General features: G+C 38.0%; 2 protein-coding genes and 5 non-coding genes across 8 annotated transcripts; 4 read left to right on the forward strand and 3 right to left on the reverse strand.

The window, feature by feature from the left end:
- Positions 1-269: 269 nt before the first annotated feature.
- On the forward strand, positions 270-341 carry trnaa-ugc (transfer RNA alanine (anticodon UGC)). The gene has a single exon. It is a non-coding gene; the product is annotated as a tRNA-Ala (tRNA).
- Positions 342-2,393: 2,052 nt separating this feature from the next.
- Positions 2,394-2,465, forward strand: trnaa-ugc (transfer RNA alanine (anticodon UGC)). Its single transcript has one exon. It is a non-coding gene; the product is annotated as a tRNA-Ala (tRNA).
- A 1,722-nt stretch (positions 2,466-4,187) lies between these two features.
- trnaa-ugc (transfer RNA alanine (anticodon UGC)) lies at positions 4,188-4,259 on the reverse strand. Its single transcript has one exon. It is a non-coding gene; the product is annotated as a tRNA-Ala (tRNA).
- A 1,850-nt stretch (positions 4,260-6,109) lies between these two features.
- trnaa-ugc (transfer RNA alanine (anticodon UGC)) lies at positions 6,110-6,181 on the reverse strand. The gene has a single exon. It is a non-coding gene; the product is annotated as a tRNA-Ala (tRNA).
- A 611-nt stretch (positions 6,182-6,792) lies between these two features.
- On the forward strand, positions 6,793-6,864 carry trnaa-ugc (transfer RNA alanine (anticodon UGC)). The gene has a single exon. It is a non-coding gene; the product is annotated as a tRNA-Ala (tRNA).
- A 619-nt stretch (positions 6,865-7,483) lies between these two features.
- On the forward strand, positions 7,484-9,982 carry lyrm5a (LYR motif containing 5a). Its single transcript, XM_026923818.3, has 3 exons — positions 7,484-7,562; positions 9,118-9,191; positions 9,356-9,982. The coding sequence occupies exons 2-3, from the start codon at positions 9,147-9,149 to the stop codon at positions 9,566-9,568; spliced, it is 258 nt and encodes an 85-aa protein (XP_026779619.1). The 5' UTR covers positions 7,484-7,562; positions 9,118-9,146; the 3' UTR covers positions 9,569-9,982.
- Positions 9,983-10,116: 134 nt separating this feature from the next.
- Positions 10,117-20,138, reverse strand: slc5a8 (solute carrier family 5 member 8). 2 transcript variants are annotated; one of them, XM_026923816.3, is made up of 15 exons: positions 19,621-20,138; positions 19,270-19,335; positions 19,101-19,152; positions 18,113-18,180; positions 17,177-17,331; positions 16,355-16,495; positions 16,133-16,262; positions 15,952-16,040; positions 14,487-14,596; positions 14,325-14,392; positions 14,147-14,233; positions 13,350-13,567; positions 12,956-13,059; positions 12,781-12,869; positions 10,117-12,693 (listed from the first exon to the last, which is right to left on the reverse strand). In XM_026923816.3, exons 1-15 carry the CDS (start codon positions 19,963-19,965, stop codon positions 12,568-12,570), a joined length of 1,848 nt encoding a protein of 615 aa, XP_026779617.3. In that variant the 5' UTR covers positions 19,966-20,138; the 3' UTR covers positions 10,117-12,567. The 2 variants fall into 2 exon arrangements, with proteins under 2 accessions (XP_026779617.3, XP_026779616.3); XM_026923815.3 differs by having other exon boundaries at positions 19,101-19,335.
- Positions 20,139-20,830: the final 692 nt, after the last annotated feature.

The raw sequence follows: 20,830 nt of genomic DNA on the forward strand, positions 1-20,830 counted from the left end.
AAGAACTTTCAACAAGATGACGAGCCAAACACACTTCCAAATCAAGACATGGTTAAATAAACACAATGACCATCTCGCTGTCCAGTTTTTAACCCTATAGACTGATTCAAAGTACCGGAGCGTTCGAGCCCTCACGACCAGACTGTACAACAGTTTCTTCCCCCAAGCCATCAGACTCCTCAATACCCAGAGACTGGACTGACAACAAGCAAACAAACAAACAAACTAACTAACTAATGCACACGCACACAAGCGCACACGCGCACGCAGGGGATGTAGCTCAGTGGTAGAGCGCATGCTTTGCACGTATGAGGCCCTGGGGTCAATCCCCGGCATCTCCACAGGGCTCCTTTTAATCCTGTAAAGAAACGTATCATAAACTGGAATGATGAAAATGAAAAAAACACATGCAGACCATGGAGAAAGCTTGTGAAGGTACTGAGCCTAAAGCATGTCACTTGTGTTAGAACAACATTCACTGCATAGTAGAGGAAAATAGTTACAGGATATAGCTGAAATATTCAGGCCTGACAGATGTTTTTATATATTTATAAAAATATTGTATATAATTTCTTGTCATTACTATGCTCTCTACCTGCTGCTCCCCCAATAACTGCTATGTCCATATATGGTATAAGCTTATCTGCTGAATACTACGTCATATTATGTTATGTTTACTTTCACAGCAATTTATTATATTGTTATTCTTTTGCACTGCTGTTATATCTGACACTTTCACACTAGAACTGTGTACTGGTCAGTGCTGCACTGTCTCTTACTGTGCCTACTGTCCTGTTTTGGTAGTTATTGTACTGTCTTGTGTTGTTTTCACACATTTGCAAGTGCACTTTATGTAGTAATGTGTAATCTCTTGTAGTTCTGTGTTGTGTTATGTAGCATCATGGTCCTGGAGGAAAAGTGTTTCGTTTCACTGTGTACTGTACGAGCTGTATATGGTTGAAATGACAATAAAGCCATTTTACTTGACATGAACAAGAGCAACAACAACAACAACAACAAAATTAATATGACAAAAATAAAATCAAAGACAAAATACACATGTATATGTATACATCATCTTAAAAGGTATACACACTGTAACTTAATAACTTCGCACAAAGCTATAACACCAAATCAAATAATAAGAAAAGAGAGAAAGCGAGAGAGGGAGATAGAGAAAGAGGGATTCACAGAGAAACAGAAGAGAGACAGAAAGAGAAAAAAACAGAGAGAGAGAGAGAGATTATACATTTTATGTATAGAAGTGATGTCCATTACTGTTTTTACTGTATGTATATGTTTGTAAGTGCATTTTCCTGTTTTGTAGAACGTGCCAATGTGGAAGTCCCTGGCCAGCGTGGTGATAATGTCACCATTTGTCCAGCCACAAGTAATCGTGGAGTTCTCCACCATCATGCAACCCTGGGGCCAACACTGAACATCTTATTACATTTTTGTATGAGCAGCAGGATCGTCAGTGGCATGGTGGTGGAAGGTCATTATATACAAACATACAAATATACATTATATACAAACATACAAATATACTGTATTGCTTGCATTACTTACAGTATATAGTATATTCACTGTTGTGATTTATTTTTTTATTTAATCTCTCTCTCTCTCTCACTCTCTCACTCTAGTTGAAGTTTAAAATGTGCTTTATTGGACAGTTTTAAAAATGTTGCCAAAGCAAATTAATATAAAATGTACATAGAAAAACAATAACAAATAAAGGAAAGAAAAACAATAATGAATAAAATAAACACTAATCATGAATAGACATTAATTAAATTAACAGATGTATTATAGAAAGATATGCAGAATTGAATTAATTTATATAAATTGCATAGCTATATAAAATATTATAATAGATAGTGTTAGGATTGGATTAGATTAGAGGTGATTTGTGATCAGTGCTCAGAGAGGAGACGTTGATGAAGATGATGGCTATAAATTTTACGGTAATGTTCCTGTCTAATGTGGTTATATTTTGGACAGATCAGAGTTAAGTGTGCCTCTTTTTCTACTTCCTGTAGGTAACAATGTTTACAGTCTTTGTTCTTTGGGTTTATAGATTTTATCATGTCAATTTCAAAATTGTGATCATCCAGTCTGTACTTAGTTAGAATTTGTTTTTCTTTCAGGTTCTTGTTCTTCAGATATTCTTCCCTCTCATTATTATTGGCACTGTTGTTATTGTCAGTATTAACACTATTATCATCAACATTAAGGTCAGTTATTATTGTGGTAGTTGTAGTTGTTGTTACCTGAGTAGCTACTGGTTCTGTTCTACTACAGTGAACTTTCTTGCAACATTTTGGACTAAAATTGCAGCACAGCAACAACAGCAGAGGAGACAATAGCGGGTAGCCTTAATGACAACACATGCAGGGGATGTAGCTCAGTGGTAGAGCGCATGCTTTGCATGTATGAGGCCCCGGGTTCAATCCCCGGCATCTCCACAGGGCTCCTTTTAATCCTGTAAAGAGTACTTCATTACAAAACATATCAGAAACTGGAATGATGAAAATGAAAAAACACGTGCAGACCATGGAGAAAACTTGTGAAGGTACTGAGCCTAAAGCATGTCACTTGTGTTAGAACAACATTCACTGCTTGCTAGAGGGAAGTAGTTTCAGGATATAGCTGACATATTCTGGCCTGACAGAAATGAATGCTTTGACGATGATTACATCAGTACAACGTCATTTACTACCATGTTTGCTTTTTAAAACTCTCCGCACATCTATCTGTGCACAAATGGCAGAAAAGTTTAAGTGTCATGTACATGAACAAGAGCAACGGACGAAGCAACAAAACATTTCCCACATTTAGGAGCTGTTCACTTTGTAACTGTACAAGGAACCTACATCAGAGATTTTCTTTCCTGTGTTTGTAATGTGCACTGTGTTTGTAATGTGATTAACGCTGTAGCTCGGTTCCTGTTAATTAGTTTTGCATTTGCGTTTTGTAATTTCTGTACCTCCTGCTTGCCGTAGTTTGGTTAAAATGGTCATTTTGCATGAAGCTTCAACCACATCCTTTTTTTTTTTTTTTTTTTTTTTTTAAATATATATATCTCAACCACACACACACACACACACACACACACATACATATTAAATACGTAGCATATTTCAACCACACACTTTTTTCTTTCTTTTAAAATACACAATTTTAAAAATCTCAACCAGATATTTTTTTCTAAATACACATATCCATGGAATTTTTCTGTTTGGTTTAACGTTAGAGATCGTTAACAATGTTGTAAATATGCAATTAATATATTCTATTGCTAAACTCATTCGAGCGCAAGTGCTGTCAAAGTTAGTAGATAGGAAATAGTTTCACGTTTTTTAATAATATTTAATAATTTTTTATTAATATTAAAAAATAATCCATGTTTATTTGTTTCCTTTGTGTCTTTCCTTTGCTGCTTTGGTCAGTGGAGATGTTGCTGGTTGTTGGATTTCTCTCTTCAGATTTGTACCAGAAGTCAATGTATAATGAACAAAACCATTATTAGTAGTTTTCTCTTCTCTCTCTCTCTCTCTTTCTCTCTTTGAAAAGTAGAACTCAGAATATCTACGATTTTTTTTAACAGGAGCTCATTTTTCTGCTGCTGCCTCTGCAAGATCTCTCTCTCTCTCTGTTTTTTTCTCTTTCTGTCTCTCTTCTTCTGTTTCTCTGTGAATCCCTCTTTCTCTATCTCCCTCTCTCACTTTCTTTCTTTTCTTATTATTTGATTTGGTGTTATAGCTTTGTGTGAAGTTAGTAAGTTATGGTGTGTATAACATTTAAGATGATGTATACATATACATACTGTATGTATTTTGTCCTTGATTTTATATTATATTATATTTTATATTATATTATATTCATATTAATTTTTTTGTTGTTGTTGCTCTTGTTCATGTCAAGTAAAGTGGCTTTATTGTCATTTCAACCATATACAGCTCACACAGTACACAGTGAAACGAAATAACGTTCCTCCAGGACCATGATGCTACATAAAACAACACAGAACTACAAGAGACTACACATTACTACATAAAGTGACATGCTTTTGACTCAGTACCTTCACAAGCTTTCTCCATGGTCTGCATGTGTTTTTTCATTTTCATCATTCCAGTTTTGATACGTTTTGTAATGAAGCACTCTTCACTGGATTAAAAGCAGTCCTGTGGAGATGCCGGGGATTGAACCCGGGGCCTCATACATGCAAAGCATGCGCTCTACCACTGAGCTACATCCCCTGCGTGTGTCAGTTGTGGTTGTGGTTGTGTGTGTGTGTATATAAAATACTTGTGTTTGGGAGAAGTATATTTAAATGAACCTATACAATGCTCCTGTATGTTTATAGGAAAATAAGTCACACCTTCTGACCAATCAGATCCAAGCATTAAACCACACTGTGGTATGAAATAAGTTAATAAACAATCAAAGAAAACAATATTTTCCTCTAGCATGCAGTGAATGTTGTTCTAACACAAGTGACATGCTTTTGGCTCAGTACCTTCACAAGCTTTCTCCATGGTCCAACATCTCTTCACACAAACATCGACACCTCCTGTAACCCCCCTCACCCCCATCTTGATACTCAACGTGCATTTAGGATCTGTGAAAAGGATGTGTGCCAGCTCTTCAGGAGACAAAAGATCAGGAAAGCACCAGGCCCAGACAATGTCTCACCCACCTGTCTGAAAGTCTGTGCAAACCAGCTGTCACCCATCTTCACACAGATCTTCAGATCACTGGAGCAGTGCAAAGTCCCGTCCTGCTTCAAACGCTCCACCATCATCCCCGTCCCAAAGAAATCCAAGATCTCTGGGCTGAATGACTACAGACCTGTTGCCTTAACATCTGTGGTCATGAAGTCATTTGAGAGACTAGTGTTGACCCACCTGAAGAACATCACTGGATCCTTACTAGACCCCCTTCAGTTTGCCTACAGAGCAAACAGGTCAGTAGATGATGCAGTCAACATGGGACGGCATTACATCCTGCAACACCTCGACAGACCAGGGACTTATGCGAGGATCCTGTTTGTGGACTTCAGCTTGGCGTTCAACACCATCATCCCGGATCTCCTCCTGACCAAACTAACACAGCTGTCTGTGCCCACCTCCATCTGTCAGTGGATCACTTCCTGACAGACAGGCAGCAGCTAGTGAGGTTGGGAAAATTCACATCTAGCACCTGCTCAGTCAGCGCTGGCACTCCTCAGGGATGTGTGCTCTCCCCACTACTGTTCTCCCTCTACACAAATGACTGCACCTCCTCAGACACCTCTGTTAAGCTCCTGAAGTTTGCAGAAGATACCACAGTCATTGGCCTCCTGCAGGATGGAGATGAGTCTGCATACAGAAGGGGGGTTGAGCAGCTGGCTGTCTGGTCCAGTCAAAACAACCTGGAGCTGAACATGCTCAAAACAGTGGAGATGATACTGGACTTCACGAGGAACCACCTGGCACTGCCCCCACTCACCATCCTGGACAGCACTGTCGGCACCGTGGAGTCCTTCAGGTTCCTGGGCTCTACCATCTCACAGGACCTGAAATGGGAGACCCACATAGACTCCATCTTAAAAAAGGCCTAGCAGAGATCGTACTTCCTTCACCAACTGAGAAAGTTCAACCTGCCACAGGAGCTGCTGACCCAATTCTACTCAGCTGTCATCGAGTCTGTTCTGTGCACCTCAATTACTGTCTGGTTTGCTTCAGCTACCAAATCAGATATAAGAAGACTAACGGACAGTTCGAACCGCTGAGAGGATTATTGGTGCTCCCCTGCCCACCCTACAGGACCTATATTCATCCAGAGTGAGGAAACGAGCAGGTAAAATCATTTCAGACACCTCTCACCCAGGCCACAATCTCTTTGAACTGTTGCCCTCTGGCCAGCGCCTCAGAGAGCTGACTGAAGGCTGAAGCTCATACCAAGTCATATTCCTTGTGTGTGTGTGTGTGTGTGTATGTGAATGTGAGTAGACTTGGCAATTATCGCTTATCCTGATTCTGGTCTGTATGTGTTTTTTCATTTTCATCATTCCAGTTTTGATACGTTTTGTAATGAAGTACTCTTTACAGGATGAAAAGGAGCCCTGTGGAGATGCCGGGGATTGAACCCGGGGCCTCATACATGCAAAGCATGCGCTCTACCACTGAGCTACATCCCCTATCTTTCTCTGTCTTCGTCTCTGTCTCTCTCTGTCTCTGTGTGTGTGCGCGTGTGTGCCTGCCTGCCTGCCTGTGTATGTATGTGTATGTATGTATTAGTATGTATGTGTATGTATGTATATGTATGTGTGTGTAAATGAATGTATGTATGTGAGTGTTTGTGTGTCTGTGTGTTGGTGGTGGGGCGGGGTGTGTGTGTGTGTTTGTCTGTCTATCTGTCTGTATGTGTGTATATGTATATACACATGTATATGCAGCATTAACCTCCTGTAGCTTCCCTTCAAACTTTTAAGTGTTTCAGTCACTTAAAATCTGTCTTTCTGAGACTTCTTGCAGTACAAGTTCTTGTGTACTTTTTTTTTTTACACAGGCAGTTTTACAGTATCCTTCGATCTGAAAAGGTCCTCTCTCTCTCTCTCTCTCTCTCTCTCTCTCTCTCTCTCATACACACACACACATACATTCATTTATACACACACACACACACACACACACACACACACACACACACACAGACAGACAGACAGACAGACAGACAGACAGACAGACAGACAGACAGACAGACAGACAGACAGACAGACAGACAGACAGACAGACAGCTATTATCACAGGGGATGTAGCTCAGTGGTAGAGCGCATGCTTTGCATGTATGAGGCCCCGGGTTCAATCCCCGGCATCTCCATGGCAACGTCTGTTTTTAAACATACAACAGAAAAGTATTTAAATGTCAAGTCAAGTGGAGTTTATTGTCATTTCAGCCATATACAAGTACATAGTGAAACGAAACAACGTTTCTCCAGGACCAAGGTGCTACATAAGACAACACAGAGCTACGGGGACTACATAAATTAAACATATATTAAACATAAAGTGCACAAGTGCAAACGTGTGGACGCACAAGACAGAACAAGACAGTACAATAACTACAACACCGACCAGTACGCAGTTCTGTTTGAAAGTGGCTAAGTGACAATAGTGCAATAGTGCAAATAGTATAAAGTATAAGTATAAAGATAAACACACTTTCGTTTCCAGAGCAGACAGTACTGCGTGATGTGGATCTTATTCACTGTCCTGATCATCACACACACACACACATTTCTTACACTAACAAGCATATTTACTAAGAACTATCTGCACACACTCGCACAAAAGTTATAACTACACCGAAACCTGAGTTCTCTGTGCTCTGTGCTTGTGCTCTAAACAGTGCAGTCTGTATAACAAAATAATCAAATAAATAGTAAACAAGCCAAGTTCCGGTTTCAGAGCTTTTATGTTGAAGAGTAACAGCGGAGCACCGCCCCCTTTTTGTCACGTGACTAGTGGAACGCAAAGCCACGCCTCTCACTAACCTTCTGATATGAACTTGAAATGACGGTGAGTTTTTAGAGCTCTGGAAACATGCTGAGATGTTTTTAAGAGATAAATCTTACTCAGGGTGTTGTTACCTTTAGGCGCAGTACACAGCCCATGTTTTCATTCAGCAGGTTGTGAGATTAGAGCAGTATTAAGCGGTTAATGCTAGGCTATAAGATGGCCACATACATCACAACAAAAACAAGAAGCTGCTTAAGCACTGATTTTTAAAACCAGTACTTTTCCTTTACTAAAAAAAATCACATTTTAAAAATGTCAGCTACTTTATTTCTCTTGGTTTCTTTCCTGTGTTTGTAATGTGCACTGTGTTTGTAATGTGATTAACGCTGTAGCTCTGTTCCTGTTAATTAGTTTTGCATTTGCGTTTTGTAATTTCTGTACCTCCTGCTTGCCGTAGTTTGGTTAAAATGGTCATATTGCATGAAGCTTCAACCACATCCTTTTTTTTTTTTTTTTTTTAATATATATATCTCAACCACACACACACACACACTAAATACATAGTATGTTTCAACCACACACTTTTTTCCTTCTTTTAAAATACACAATTTTAAAAGTCTCAACCAGATATTTTTTTCTAAATACACATATCCATCCTTTTTTTTTTAAATACATATATCTCAACCACATACCTTTTTCTTTTTTTTTTTTTTTTAAAAAATACATATATCTCAACCACATACCTTTTTCTTTTTTTTTTTTTTTTAAAAAATACATATATCTCAACCACATACTTAAAAACACAAATAAATAAATAAATAAAAACATAGTATATCTCAACCACACATTTTTTTCTTCTTTTTCTTTTTCTTTTTCTTTTTTTTTTTAATAAATACATATATCTCAACCTAGGGTTAGTATTAGGTTCTAGCATTTTAAAATCTGGTTACTCTCAGAAGTGAAAAGGGGGAAAATTTCATTTAAATTTATCACTCCAATTCCGCTGATAGACATCCTGCCATCCTCTCCATTTAAACACATTCCACTTCAGGAAAAACAACATTATTGCCAGCTTTGTAAGAATTTATAAGATTACAATGGGAAATGAGTTATCCCTTCAATTATCAGCATCATCCACATCCGTCTAATTACCTGAGATAAAATTCACTCATGACATTTAAACTCAAGCCTCATCATCTTCTCTTCACTCCACTGTAACTGTCCAAAAATCAAATTGTGAGAAAAGCACACATCGCTAGCAGGGTTTAGACATCTTTAGGGGGACAATGCATGTACCGCTTGCATTTGCACATGATCTCTGCAGGCTGACAGCCAGGCTAATGTTAGAAAATAACCTAAATAAAACAGTTCCATATTGTTTTAAAGTAAATCTGTCAAAGTATATTCTTTAAAACCTGATTTTTTCCCCCATTTTTGGTCAGTTTACAGACACTGATGATGGCGTTTCCCGGGTCACCTGATATTTCGAATGATAGTGTGCAGTTTTGTGATGCAGTGCATAACAACACTGAAATGGTGAATACCATTATACTGTGCCTTATGAGTGCCAGTTTATAACCATCTGTTTCTGTTGATTTTGTCTTTTCTGTAAAAGGTCAATTAGTGTCGCAGAAAAAGGAAAAGATGAGCAATCCACTTAGGGGAGAAGTTATCAGATTGTACAAGAATGTGAGAAAATGCTTGCTTTTACACACCCTTTACAGTTTCTCATCATGAATATGGAATATCTGTGTAACTTTGTATTGACTGCAATATTAGAATCAGCTGTTACAGTACAGTATGAAGCAGAAATTACACATTTATTGATTCTTTTTTTTTTTTTTTTAAATAAGCTTCTCTATCTTGGAAGGGAATACCCAAAAGGAACGGTTTACTTCAGGGAGCGCCTTAAATCAGCTTTTCTGAAGAACAGAGATGTCACAGACCCCGAGAAGATCCGAAAGCTTATTGATCGAGGGGAATTTGTGATTAAGGAACTTGAGGCCCTTTATTTCCTCAGAAAATACAGAGCCATGAAGAAACGCTATTACGAACCAGAACACTGATGCCATCATGTCTCTACTATTGATCAAATCCTATACAGTGGATGAAGCATTAATAAACATTATTAAGATGCTTTTTGTGGTGATAAGGAGCATTTGGAGATGAAAAAGCTATTTCAGGCTTGTCCTTTTTTCCCATATTAAGACAAATATTACAGTGTTGTTGATGAAATATGTGTATCCATTGTACAGATCAGAATGCCCAACCTGCCACTGTTATAACCTGAGTGCTAAACCAAGGACCACATAATAATGATTTGTGACATAAAAAAAAAGCACCATATCACTATCAGAACAGAAACTATCCTGATCTGAACAAAGACTATTCTCAGTTGCCACTGATTTTGTAAATAACACTTTATATGTGATGATGGATAAAAGTGAATGCAACAATAAATGAATTGACTTTGTATTATACTTTGTGTGGTTTAATAATTTGTGATATATTGCCATTTTCACATCTAAGATCATATTGTAAATTACATTTACAGTACAAATGAGAGAGGTCGAATAGTGTCCTGTTAAGAAAATGGTTTTCAGCTGAGACTTGAGAACAAGAGATGAGCAGTTACAAAGAAATAGCAAGTTTGTGGGAAGAGTGATGAAAAACCTCTACTAAAGGCTTAGTGATGTTGGGTTATAGTATAGTTCATATTCAGGAAAAGCTGAAAACTGATGTTGTGAGAGCGGTGATATGAGGTAGAATAAGGGGTAAATTTGAGATGTAGGAGGTAGGGTAGTCCTATGTCTTACATCGGTGCTAACAATGCATTAACAGTCCCATTGTTTTTCGTTTTTATCCAAAAGCGTGGGATCCAAAAGCTTTTTTTTTAAAAAAAAAAATGGATAAATAAAAATTGAAAAATGAAGAAAGGAATTGTTCAATATTCACGATTTTGCATTTCTAGATCACTGTTTAAATATAAGCAAATTTGCAATATTGAATATATTAACTCCTTTGTACAAAATGTCAGATTTTTCTTCAGCCTTAGGGATATTGAGTCTGAGGGATATTGCTTTGTGTTAATTCAGGTTCTGGTGGACTATGCGACATGCTATTCCGAAACAGTGCCTCTGACGACGATTTCTGTGAAGAGTGTAGCAGAAGCACTGTTTCGAGTAATCTCCCAAGTTGGGATCCCAAAAGAGATCCTAACTGACCAAGCCACATAATTTATGTCATGTACACTATGCGAACTGTATGATATATTGATGATTAAAAGCGATCCACATCAGTGTTTATAATCCATAAACTGACAGGTTAGTGGAGCGCTTTAATAAAATGCTTAAAAACATGATTCTTACATGATGATAGCCGAAATTGGGATAAATGGTTGGAAGCCCTATTATTTGCAGTCCAAAAGGTTCCCCAGGCCTCCATGGGGTTTTCCCCATTTGAACTATACACTGTACTTTGGTAGAGGAGGATACTTCAGTTATTTAGACAGATTTATGCAGAAATCTGGATATGAATTTAACTAATTAAAGTACCTTTTACAATATGACAAATGTAATCACAAAAATATGTATTTATTTCTACTAATTAGAATTTACAGGCCCCCAAGGTTGAATTTCTATAGGAATTCGCAGGTATTCTTTTGAGCCTGGTTGTTTTAGTAGAAAAAGCAATAATTGTTGGAGACTTCAGTGTTCATTTTGATAATCTCAAAACCTTCTGAGAGCAGGGATAATTAGAATAATCAGAATAACAGGACCCACTCATTACGAAGGACACACCCTTGATTTAATACTAATACAGGATTGAATATAGACAATATAGTCACATTAGAATGAAATTATCTCAGATCACTCCTTCATTTATTTAAAATGTGGCTTAGTCATAATGTATGCACTTCACTATGCTACCATATTGAGTGTACAGTCATGTCGGCTACTGTACGCAGTTTTATTGAAAATCTCCCAGGTTTATCGACTTTGATTGTTTTGTCTTCTCGCCGCACAGAACTCAGGTGACCGAATACTTAGAGTCAACATTCTGCTACACTGTAGATAATGGATCCCCACTTAAAAGAAGAATAATAAGTGAGAAAAAGCACACCCTGGCATAATGATCTCACAGCTTATATTCCATTGACTGTATATATGAGTGGACATTTTAACAGGAAGTCAAAAGTGAAGCCAAAACGTCTCTGAGGCTATCTAGTGACTGGCTGCAGTACAATTTCTGACCCCAGACATTCCCATGTCAGTGAATGGGGAAGGAACAAAACTTAAATTTAAAGTTATGTCTCCACAAATTATTTACAAGATTAGTTGACCTTGATGTCCCCCAGTATTTTTCCTTACAATAAATGCATTTTATTTAAAAGGGAGTGGTTGACGAGGGGATTGACAGTTTTGGATATGACAATCAAGCCTCATGAACGTGCACACACTTTCCAGCACGCCCCAGAAGCTCTTGACAGTTCTGTAGCAGAGCCATGTCTTATTCTGCTGTAAACTCTTCTAATAGACCCTCAGCAGGGAGTTCTTCACATTTTCCAACATTTTAATGTCTAAGCTAGCTCATTGTACTGTTATTATTACGAGCTTGAGGAAACGAAGTGATTGCATAAACCAAGGTAAGTAATGCTAGCTAAATTTCAAAGCAATTTATTGACTGTATGACCTTAGCAAACACTCGAAGTAGATTGGTAATGTTAGCCAGTCACTTCATTTTAAACAAGATCCACTACAAGAACACTTCTCACTTCTCTATTCAGATGGGTAACAAGTGCAGGTGTCAGAGCTTGATGAAATTCATGGAGAACTGCAATATATTTTTCGTCAAAAAATATATGTTGAGTGTAAATGCCGACTGTAGAACTTCAGGCAAGCTTAAGATTTAAAGCTTGAGGTTTGATAGGAAATTGTGTATCAGGACATGTGACAGGTACACAAGCCTGGAGATGGAAGGTATGAATGGGTTAAGCTGACAGGATGAAGTCCTCGCTTTAGTAATGAGGTCAGAGAAGATGAGTTCAAAGACAACTAAAAATGTCCTATGCAAGAGTTTTGTGTGCCTGAATTTTTGTGATATCCAGCTCCACATCACAAAATGCAAGGTTGGTTCTGCCAGATTTCTCCTTCTCCATAACCAGGTCAAGTCTGTCTGCATTTCCTGTAGCCTAAAAAAAATCCAAATGAACCAAAATTGTCATACAGATATAATGCAATAATAATACTACTAATGCAAAAAACCAGCCTATACTTACCTTCTGCTTTAGTATTTTGTAGATCTTGTAGCAGGTTAAATCCTCCTTTGTTAATGTCAGGCCTGGTTCCAGTTTTAATGTTCTACCCCCTATAACGCAAATATGAAAACAGGTTATACATAGCACTATAATACACTGTTCTCACTGGTATTACATAGAATTTAATAAATCTTACCTGAGAACAAACTCACAATCAGCCCAATAACTATGCAAACTAAAGTCCCCATAGGGCAGAAATACATGTAAGAGAGTGAGTACCAATAATCAGCCAGCAGAGGCCTGCAGAAACAAGGGATGTACTTAAGTGGAATTTGGTTTACATTTACAGGTCTTTTATACATTTATTCACTGAGCAGATGAATAACCAGGTCTAAAATAATGAAACAAGTGCAGGGAAGTAAAGAGAAACACCAGAGTTGGCTCAAGTGTAACACTCTGGAGAGCTACACACCAGTCTTAAAGCAGTCCAGCAAACTACTAATAATACAATCCATAAAAGCAAAGAACTCCAACTTGCAACAATAATATTAATAATTACATCAAATAATTATGTAAAAAAAACTTCACACCTGTCCACAGCTTTGTCCTGCTCAGCTGAAGTGACATAGCTTGCCTGTGTTGAGTAGCTAGTCCAGTTCATTAAGTCATTTTCATCTGTGGTGACGCTGCAGCCGTGTGTGTGTAGAGGAAGAGGCCTGATGTTCTCCGGTAGCGGGTGGTAGACCTGGGCTCCAACGCAAATCCAGAGGGACACAACTAATCCACTGATCAGTCCAGCCAAGCCTCCCTGCAATACATATATAATAATAATATTATTATCCCACAGCACTGCTAACCACATGGTTCTGATGTAGCTTCAGGTGGTAACAGTAACTCTGCTGCAAGACCGACCTCATCACACCACCACTGATTATTTTCCTGTAACAGCATGACCTGTCATGTTTTAGTCATGTTTATTTGCATAGCTCCTTTCACAATTATAATTCTCTCAAACCATCTTAACAAAGGAATAAAAACAACAAAAGTAAGACTAACAAAAGGGTGTAATTATAATAACAGGAAATAATACATTATAAAACTCTTCCACCTGCTTTCTTATGTGATGAGAACTTCACTGTGATCAAGTACTTACTAAACTGTGTGCCTTCTATTAAATCTTTATTAAATTTAATCAAGGCTAGGTTATTTCCTTTATTTTACTACTGCAGTTTGAAATATTTCTTTGCCTATGTTTCCTCTTGCACTTAGTAAAGCTAGGCTAAGGCTCTCGTCTTTTAGATGATAAATCTTTACACATTCTTTTAGGATCATATAGGATCATATGCCCAGCAACTCGTAAAATAAAGGCAGTAATCATCACACTGACTTTGGAATTAGCAGAGGGAAACAGGATGCCTAAAGAGAAGAGGCCGAGTAGAGGTCCACCAATAGTACCAACAATACTGATAGTTGTCTGTAAAGGAAAGCAGAGATTAATCACAAAGCATCTAACACACCAAATCACCATATACACAGTAGTGCCTGTTTCTAATTGATAAGTTTACCTGTAACAATCCTCCCATCAGAGATGCAAGAGCAGCCAGCCCAATGCACACTACTCCATAGAACACACCTGCACCAGTTATATACCACAGTAAATATAGCTGTTAACAACAAAGCTAGTGTACAACACATTCTCACGGAAAACTACAGAATGTCCTTCTCACTCAGTCCTTTTGATGCCCAGGAAAGTTTTTGCTCTGACAAGCTGAAGTACGGTCGTATCAGATCTGCAACTGTCACTGCAGCTAGGGCACTGACACTGGAGGAGACTGTGCTGTAAAATGCAACACACACATACACACATATCAAATTCATCGGCGTTAGTATTTTAGTCACCCAGTACTTGTTTATGACAAGTACAATTTTTTAGACATTGAATAGAATTGTTTGGTGTGGTTATTCAGCCAAAAAAATGTCATTAGACAACTGACAAAAGCACAGAATCATTATCTTTAGATAATGGACTCCATGTTTTTACTGTTGCTTGGTGTAAATCTAAAAAGCTAGCTGATACCCTCTCTAAAATCTATCCATTTTCCGTACTGCTTATCCTACACAGGGTCGCAGGGAGCCTGGAGCCGATCCCAGGGGACACCCTGGATAAGGTGTCGACCCATCACAAGGCACAATCACACACACTATGGACAAATTTGGAAATGCCAATCAGCCTACAACACATGTCTTTAGCCTGGGGGAGGAAACCGGAGTATCCGGAGGAAACCCCCAACACAGAGAGAACATGCAAACTCCACACACACACACACAGGGCGGAGGCAAGATTCAAACTACCAACCTTGGAGGTGTGAGGCAACAGTGCTAACCACTAAGACACCAACTGCGAATCCCACATGCCCCTGCTCTAAAATCTTTCTCTAAAATTACGTGCTACTGTAATCACCTAATTTTGAATCGTTGAGTCACAGTGGCTAAACAGACATTTATGTGTGCAATTTGATTGTATCACATGATGGTTAATCTACTTGCAACCAAAAAAGCCTGGATCTGAGTGGAAGAAATTAAAATTATACACAAACCTATAACTATAACTACACACAAAACAGTGGAATTTATAAATATAGAACATAGAACAGTGTTTTATAAATATATATTTTTGCAGTTTTGTATTGACAGACAGTCATGCGATAATAAAAGTGCATTGTGGATTGTGATGTGAATTGCCATTTAGGTTTTTAAATGGTATACTTTTCATTTTTTTGTATTTAGAATATATTGTGTTTCTTCTTGAGCAGACAAAGATGTATGTTGTTTTCCTTTCAAAATTGTAAAGACCTTTTGTTAATTTTGTAACAATTGTAAATTGTAATTGTAAAAGTAAGCTTTCAGACTCAGCTAGCTGCAAAATCCAAACAGATTCCAGCCAAATGCTTAAATTAACACGACCATAAAAATGTTTTATGACATTTTGGGTGATTTCAGCAGACAAATATCTTACTCTGATGTCTAATGAAGTTACTTCTGGTCAGTTGAAGTAAACCTACTCTTGTTTCCATCACTGTTCAACAGTCCTACTTTTGGATACAGTTTTACTTCACCTGTAAGTCACTTTGGGAAAACAAGCATCTGCCAAATGAAAATGTAAATGTACCGTAAATTCTATAATGATCTGACCTCAATGTGCCACTGTATGCTGCTGCCACAAACAGGCCAGGAATGCCAGGGTAGTCCCCCAAAATGTCCATCACCAGGTACGGCATGAGCTTTCAACATCACATGATACGTTGCAGGAAAATAAGTGGGATATATGGTGCATAAGCCATCTGTGACTCGAATCAGAGTGTATTGTATTTACCTGGTCCTGAGCAGACACCATTTTTGCTGTCCATGGGTCACAGTTCTTGTAAAATGAATACAAACACAACCCACAAAATACTGAAGATAGAAGAATGGCCCAGAGTGACACCAGGTTTATATACAGAGACCTAGAAAGAAACATACAGTTATTTCATAGTGTAGCTTTCATCTTTTGATGCCACCTAAAACTTGAGAGTGTGTATTCTCATGAAGTGCTCACAGTTTGGCATGGAGAAGTGTTTTGCAGGACACATATCTCTGCACCTGAGCTTGATTAATACCATACATACTGGTCCAGATAAATGTACTGCCGATGATGATGGTCCAGAACGTGTGCCTCCTCAGAGGGTTGGGATCAAAGCTGAGAAAGAATGTTGAAGAAAAGACAAAGATTAACATTCTGCAGTATTTCAGCATTCAACCTCTGTTATAGTTACAATATATACAATACATACTGTAGATATTGTGACATACTGGAAAATACTATACAAAATATTTACTAATATACTGTATATCAACAAATGTTCTTCCTCTGGCTTAGCTGATTGTCCACAAATATAGATACACAGAATTATATATTATACCTGGAATAAAAGGCAATGAGCATGCTATTATCTGGAAATAATCAATGACAAGGTAGTGTTATGCAGTATAATACACCATCATTTCTACTGTAACTTGCACAGGGACTTGTAAACAGATTTTTTAAAATGTGTGTAATTGATCTGGTGGTGATAATTTTCTGTGAGGAGATATTTATTTAGCATTCTTGGAAGTGTTTATAGCTGCTAAACCTAGAACTATCTTCTTTGACTCACCATAAAATAACAGGTGCAGTGTTTTATTCTATGCTAATGAAAGTCTATTTTAGTTTATTTTGTTTGATTCATTGCTTGTCTTGCACTGTAATTGTGTACCATAGATTCATTGCTTGTCTTGCACTGTATTGTGTAATGTATCCATCACTTTGCAGTTGTGACATTTCCACTTTTAGTGAAAAAAGGGTCATTTTAACCTGAACAGAATGAAAGTATTAACTCACTCCCACAGGTTGAGTCGGCCACCGTCAGCAGAGTTGTTGAAGATGACAGAGACCCCGCCCTGTAGAAGCACCGATTGGACGATGACAGCCAGGAACCCGGCCAACATGATGATCATCTGGAATACGTCAGTCCACACCACAGCCTTGAATCCCCCCTGCCGGAACATGGCGTAACTTAATTAGTATTAATATGGGTCAGTCCATCTCAAGTGGTCCAATAATTGTAAAGTTGGTTTTTAATCTTCCTCATTTTTTTGAGTGATTACCTCTATGTATTGGCATTGCAAAACCATCAGTTTTTTTTATTTCACTTGGTTTAACTATGATTTCCATCTTTGTGTCATGGCACACAACAAATTTTGGTTATACAGCTGTTTACAGAAACCTCAATATCTTGGCTCAGTATGGTCTTAGCTCCTAGAACACATTACAATGTACATGTACATGTAGAAACATTTTGCACATTCTTGTTCCTTAGTCTTAGAACCTAAGTCCATATGTAATGCTCAGGATTGCTCACAGTTCCACATTTAGGGTCAGTTTATAACGGAAAGGGTTTAAATCTTAGTCTTAATTTTTTTAGGGGGATGAGAAAGTGCAATTTTTTAGGGTTACTCAACTTTTAGGGATAGTCAACTTTTGGGTTGAGTATCTCTGGTGGGGGACCAGATATGAACCTGAAATTTTCACAGAAATAAGTCCTCTATAGTAGCATTCAGCTGTAAAAAATTTTGAGTTTTAGATTCCACAGGTTACAGAGCTAGGGCTAGTAGAAATCTGGTGAAAAGCATTTTGCAATGCCAATACATGGAGTTATACATAGAGTCACTCCTAAAAAAAAAAATTAGGAAAATTAAAAATGGTTAACCGACCACTTGAGATGGAATGACCCATATACTAAGCCTATGCTGTCTGTTTTATCTGATTAAAACTTACCAAGGTGCAGTAGAAGGTACACACCACTCCAGTTGATATCAAAGCTCCCCACAGACTTATACCTGTCACTAAGAGAAAGTTGTTATTTATTTATTTATTTATTTTAATGTGCATTTAGCCTGCTGTACATGTCACACCATGCCTTGATTCTTCTCTTTAATTGTGGTTGAAACAACTCTAATATTAGGCAACATAGTATACAGAAAAAAAAAAACTTAATTTATTTAACAGTTACAGTGCCCTCCATAATGTTTGGGACAAAGGCATATATATAATTTTTTAATTTGCCTCTGTTTTAAATTTGTTCTCAAACCATTCACATGTCATTAAAGAGCACATTTTCAGATTTTAATAAAGAGTAGTTTTACCATGTAGAAATTGTAGCAGTTTTTATACACAGCTTTCCCCCCATTTCAAAGCACAATAACGTTTGGGACATAGCTGTGGTATGCGCAGTAAATTAGTCATGCTAAGTACTTTGTTGCACATCTTTTGCATGCAATGAATGCTTGAAGTGTGTGACTCATACCATGCTCCATCAGGTTTGTACTGCAGCCATCTTCAGCTCTTGCTTGTTTCAGGGGCTAGTCCACTTAAGTTTTTTCTTCAGCGTATGAAAGGCATGCTCAATGGGATTCAGTTCAAGTGACTGATTTTTTTCAGTTGAGATTGTTCCAGTTTTTAGCTTTGAAAAGGAGGTCTTTCTTGGCCTGCCAGTCCTTTTATGCTTACTAAGCTCACCAGTTCTCTCTTTCTTATCAATAATATTTCAAACAGGTGATTTTGGTGCTCTTTTTTTTGTAAAAAAAAATATATATTCAGCATGACTTGGTTTATTATCAACCTAATGCAACAGAATAATCAGCTTATACTGGGCCACTTCTTAGGCCATAATAAATGATGAGATGATTTATTAATACTAAAACTGGGTTAATTTCACATTTAGAGAGTATGTACAGTATGTGGGTCAGCAGTTGTTAAGGTTTACCTTGGTTTAAAGCCAAAGCTGGTGCATAGATAACCACTCCAGTGTACACTAACTGAGGAATAAGAGAAAAAGAACAACATTTCCTCAATGTATATTCAAGTTCAGTGACGTAAGCATGAAAAATGTAAAGCTGCATGTAAATAGAGATTTTTGCAGTAAAAAGGTTCACTGTCTGAACGATGAACAGCACTGTCCCAAACAGCCGAACCACTTTGTTGAACCGCAACTCCAGGTACTGCAGAAAAACAGTATCATAATGAAAAGGCTACATTCATTGTTTGTCTATCATTTCAGTAAAACAAAGGAAATAATGAAATTGAACAAAATGGAGTGTTCAAAGTTGTGACCTGTAGAATGAGTTTTTTTTTTTTTTTTAAAGAAAATGTATTCAAAATTCAAAACATAAAAAATACAAATTTTTTCATGCTTTTGTGCTTTTTAGTTCTGTGATGTCAAAAAAAACCTCCCAAATATTAGAAGTTTAAAATCACTGGAGTGATTCAGCCATGAAGTACTTTACCTCATAGGTGCTGGTTATTTCCAGCCTGTAGAAGATGGGGAGGAAGAACTCTGAGCTGATGGCCACCATCAGGACAAAGCCTAAGCAGCTTAAAACAAAGATAGCCCCGTTACAGTACACCTCCACTGGAGTCGCCAGCACCGTGATGGCTGACATGAAGCTGGCTGTCAGTGACAGAGCAACGGGCACAGCCGTCATACTCTGGCCACCCACCAGAAAATCCCTGGGAGTCTGCGTTCTGCGCTGGATGACGGCATAATAAACACCGATAGCCGCTGAGATGACCAGCATGAGAGCGAAAACCACATAGTCCCAAATACCGAAGGCCGCTGCTGGATTCTCCATTGGGCTCTGATGCAAAGTGAGACTCAGTATAGAGTCAGTGTGTATAACACCAATAAAAATGAGTATTTATTAAGAATAAATGATGAGTAAAAGTAGCTGAGGAGTCAATAAAATGAAGAGCATGTCCTCGTATTAGTGAGAGTCAGACATGCTCCCCTGGACAGATAGCACACCTCTCCACTTCTCCTTCACCTGAGTGCTCTTTTTGTTCCCTACCATCAGACCTCCCTCTACTTTGCTCAGTTCTTGGCATTCCATGCATATCTCTTTTGTACAGCCCGTGCCATCCATTGAGTGTGTTGCTTTGATACTTAATTAAAGTACATGCAGTCAACTCCAGGAATTACTGGCACTGTTCATTAAAAATAATTTTTTTTTAATAAATAAAAAAGATTTGAGTCAGAGGACAAAAGACTAATCTACAGTCTGAAGTTCTTGAGCTTGAGACGGTGCTGTAATAGTAATCCACAGTCAGTGCTGTGTCAGGGGGGTTGGAATTGAGAGTTTTTTTCTTTTACCCTATTTTCTCCACAAATTATTTATGCCTATTCCCACTTAACTGCTAACTCTCCCCCTTATAGAACAGATATCATGCAGGGAGGCTGGGGAAAACATGTTCTTCCTCCGAGAACAACCTCTGCGTCTCGAACTGCTGCTCATGCTGCATCACAGGGCTGTGGAACACACTCAGAGGAAAGCAGTATAATGTCCTGTAATGGACACAGTAACATTTAATTGAGCAAATGAGAGGTTACGCTCTTTATACTGCTACTCAGTAGGATGTGATATTTGTGTGTGCAGTCAAACTGATGTGCACGATAAAGTTTCATTCTTTAAGTAGCCTTTAAGTAGAGAGTATTTAAAG

Source organism: Pangasianodon hypophthalmus, chromosome 18 (assembly GCF_027358585.1).
Source record: "Pangasianodon hypophthalmus isolate fPanHyp1 chromosome 18, fPanHyp1.pri, whole genome shotgun sequence".
NCBI lineage: Eukaryota > Metazoa > Chordata > Actinopteri > Siluriformes > Pangasiidae > Pangasianodon > Pangasianodon hypophthalmus.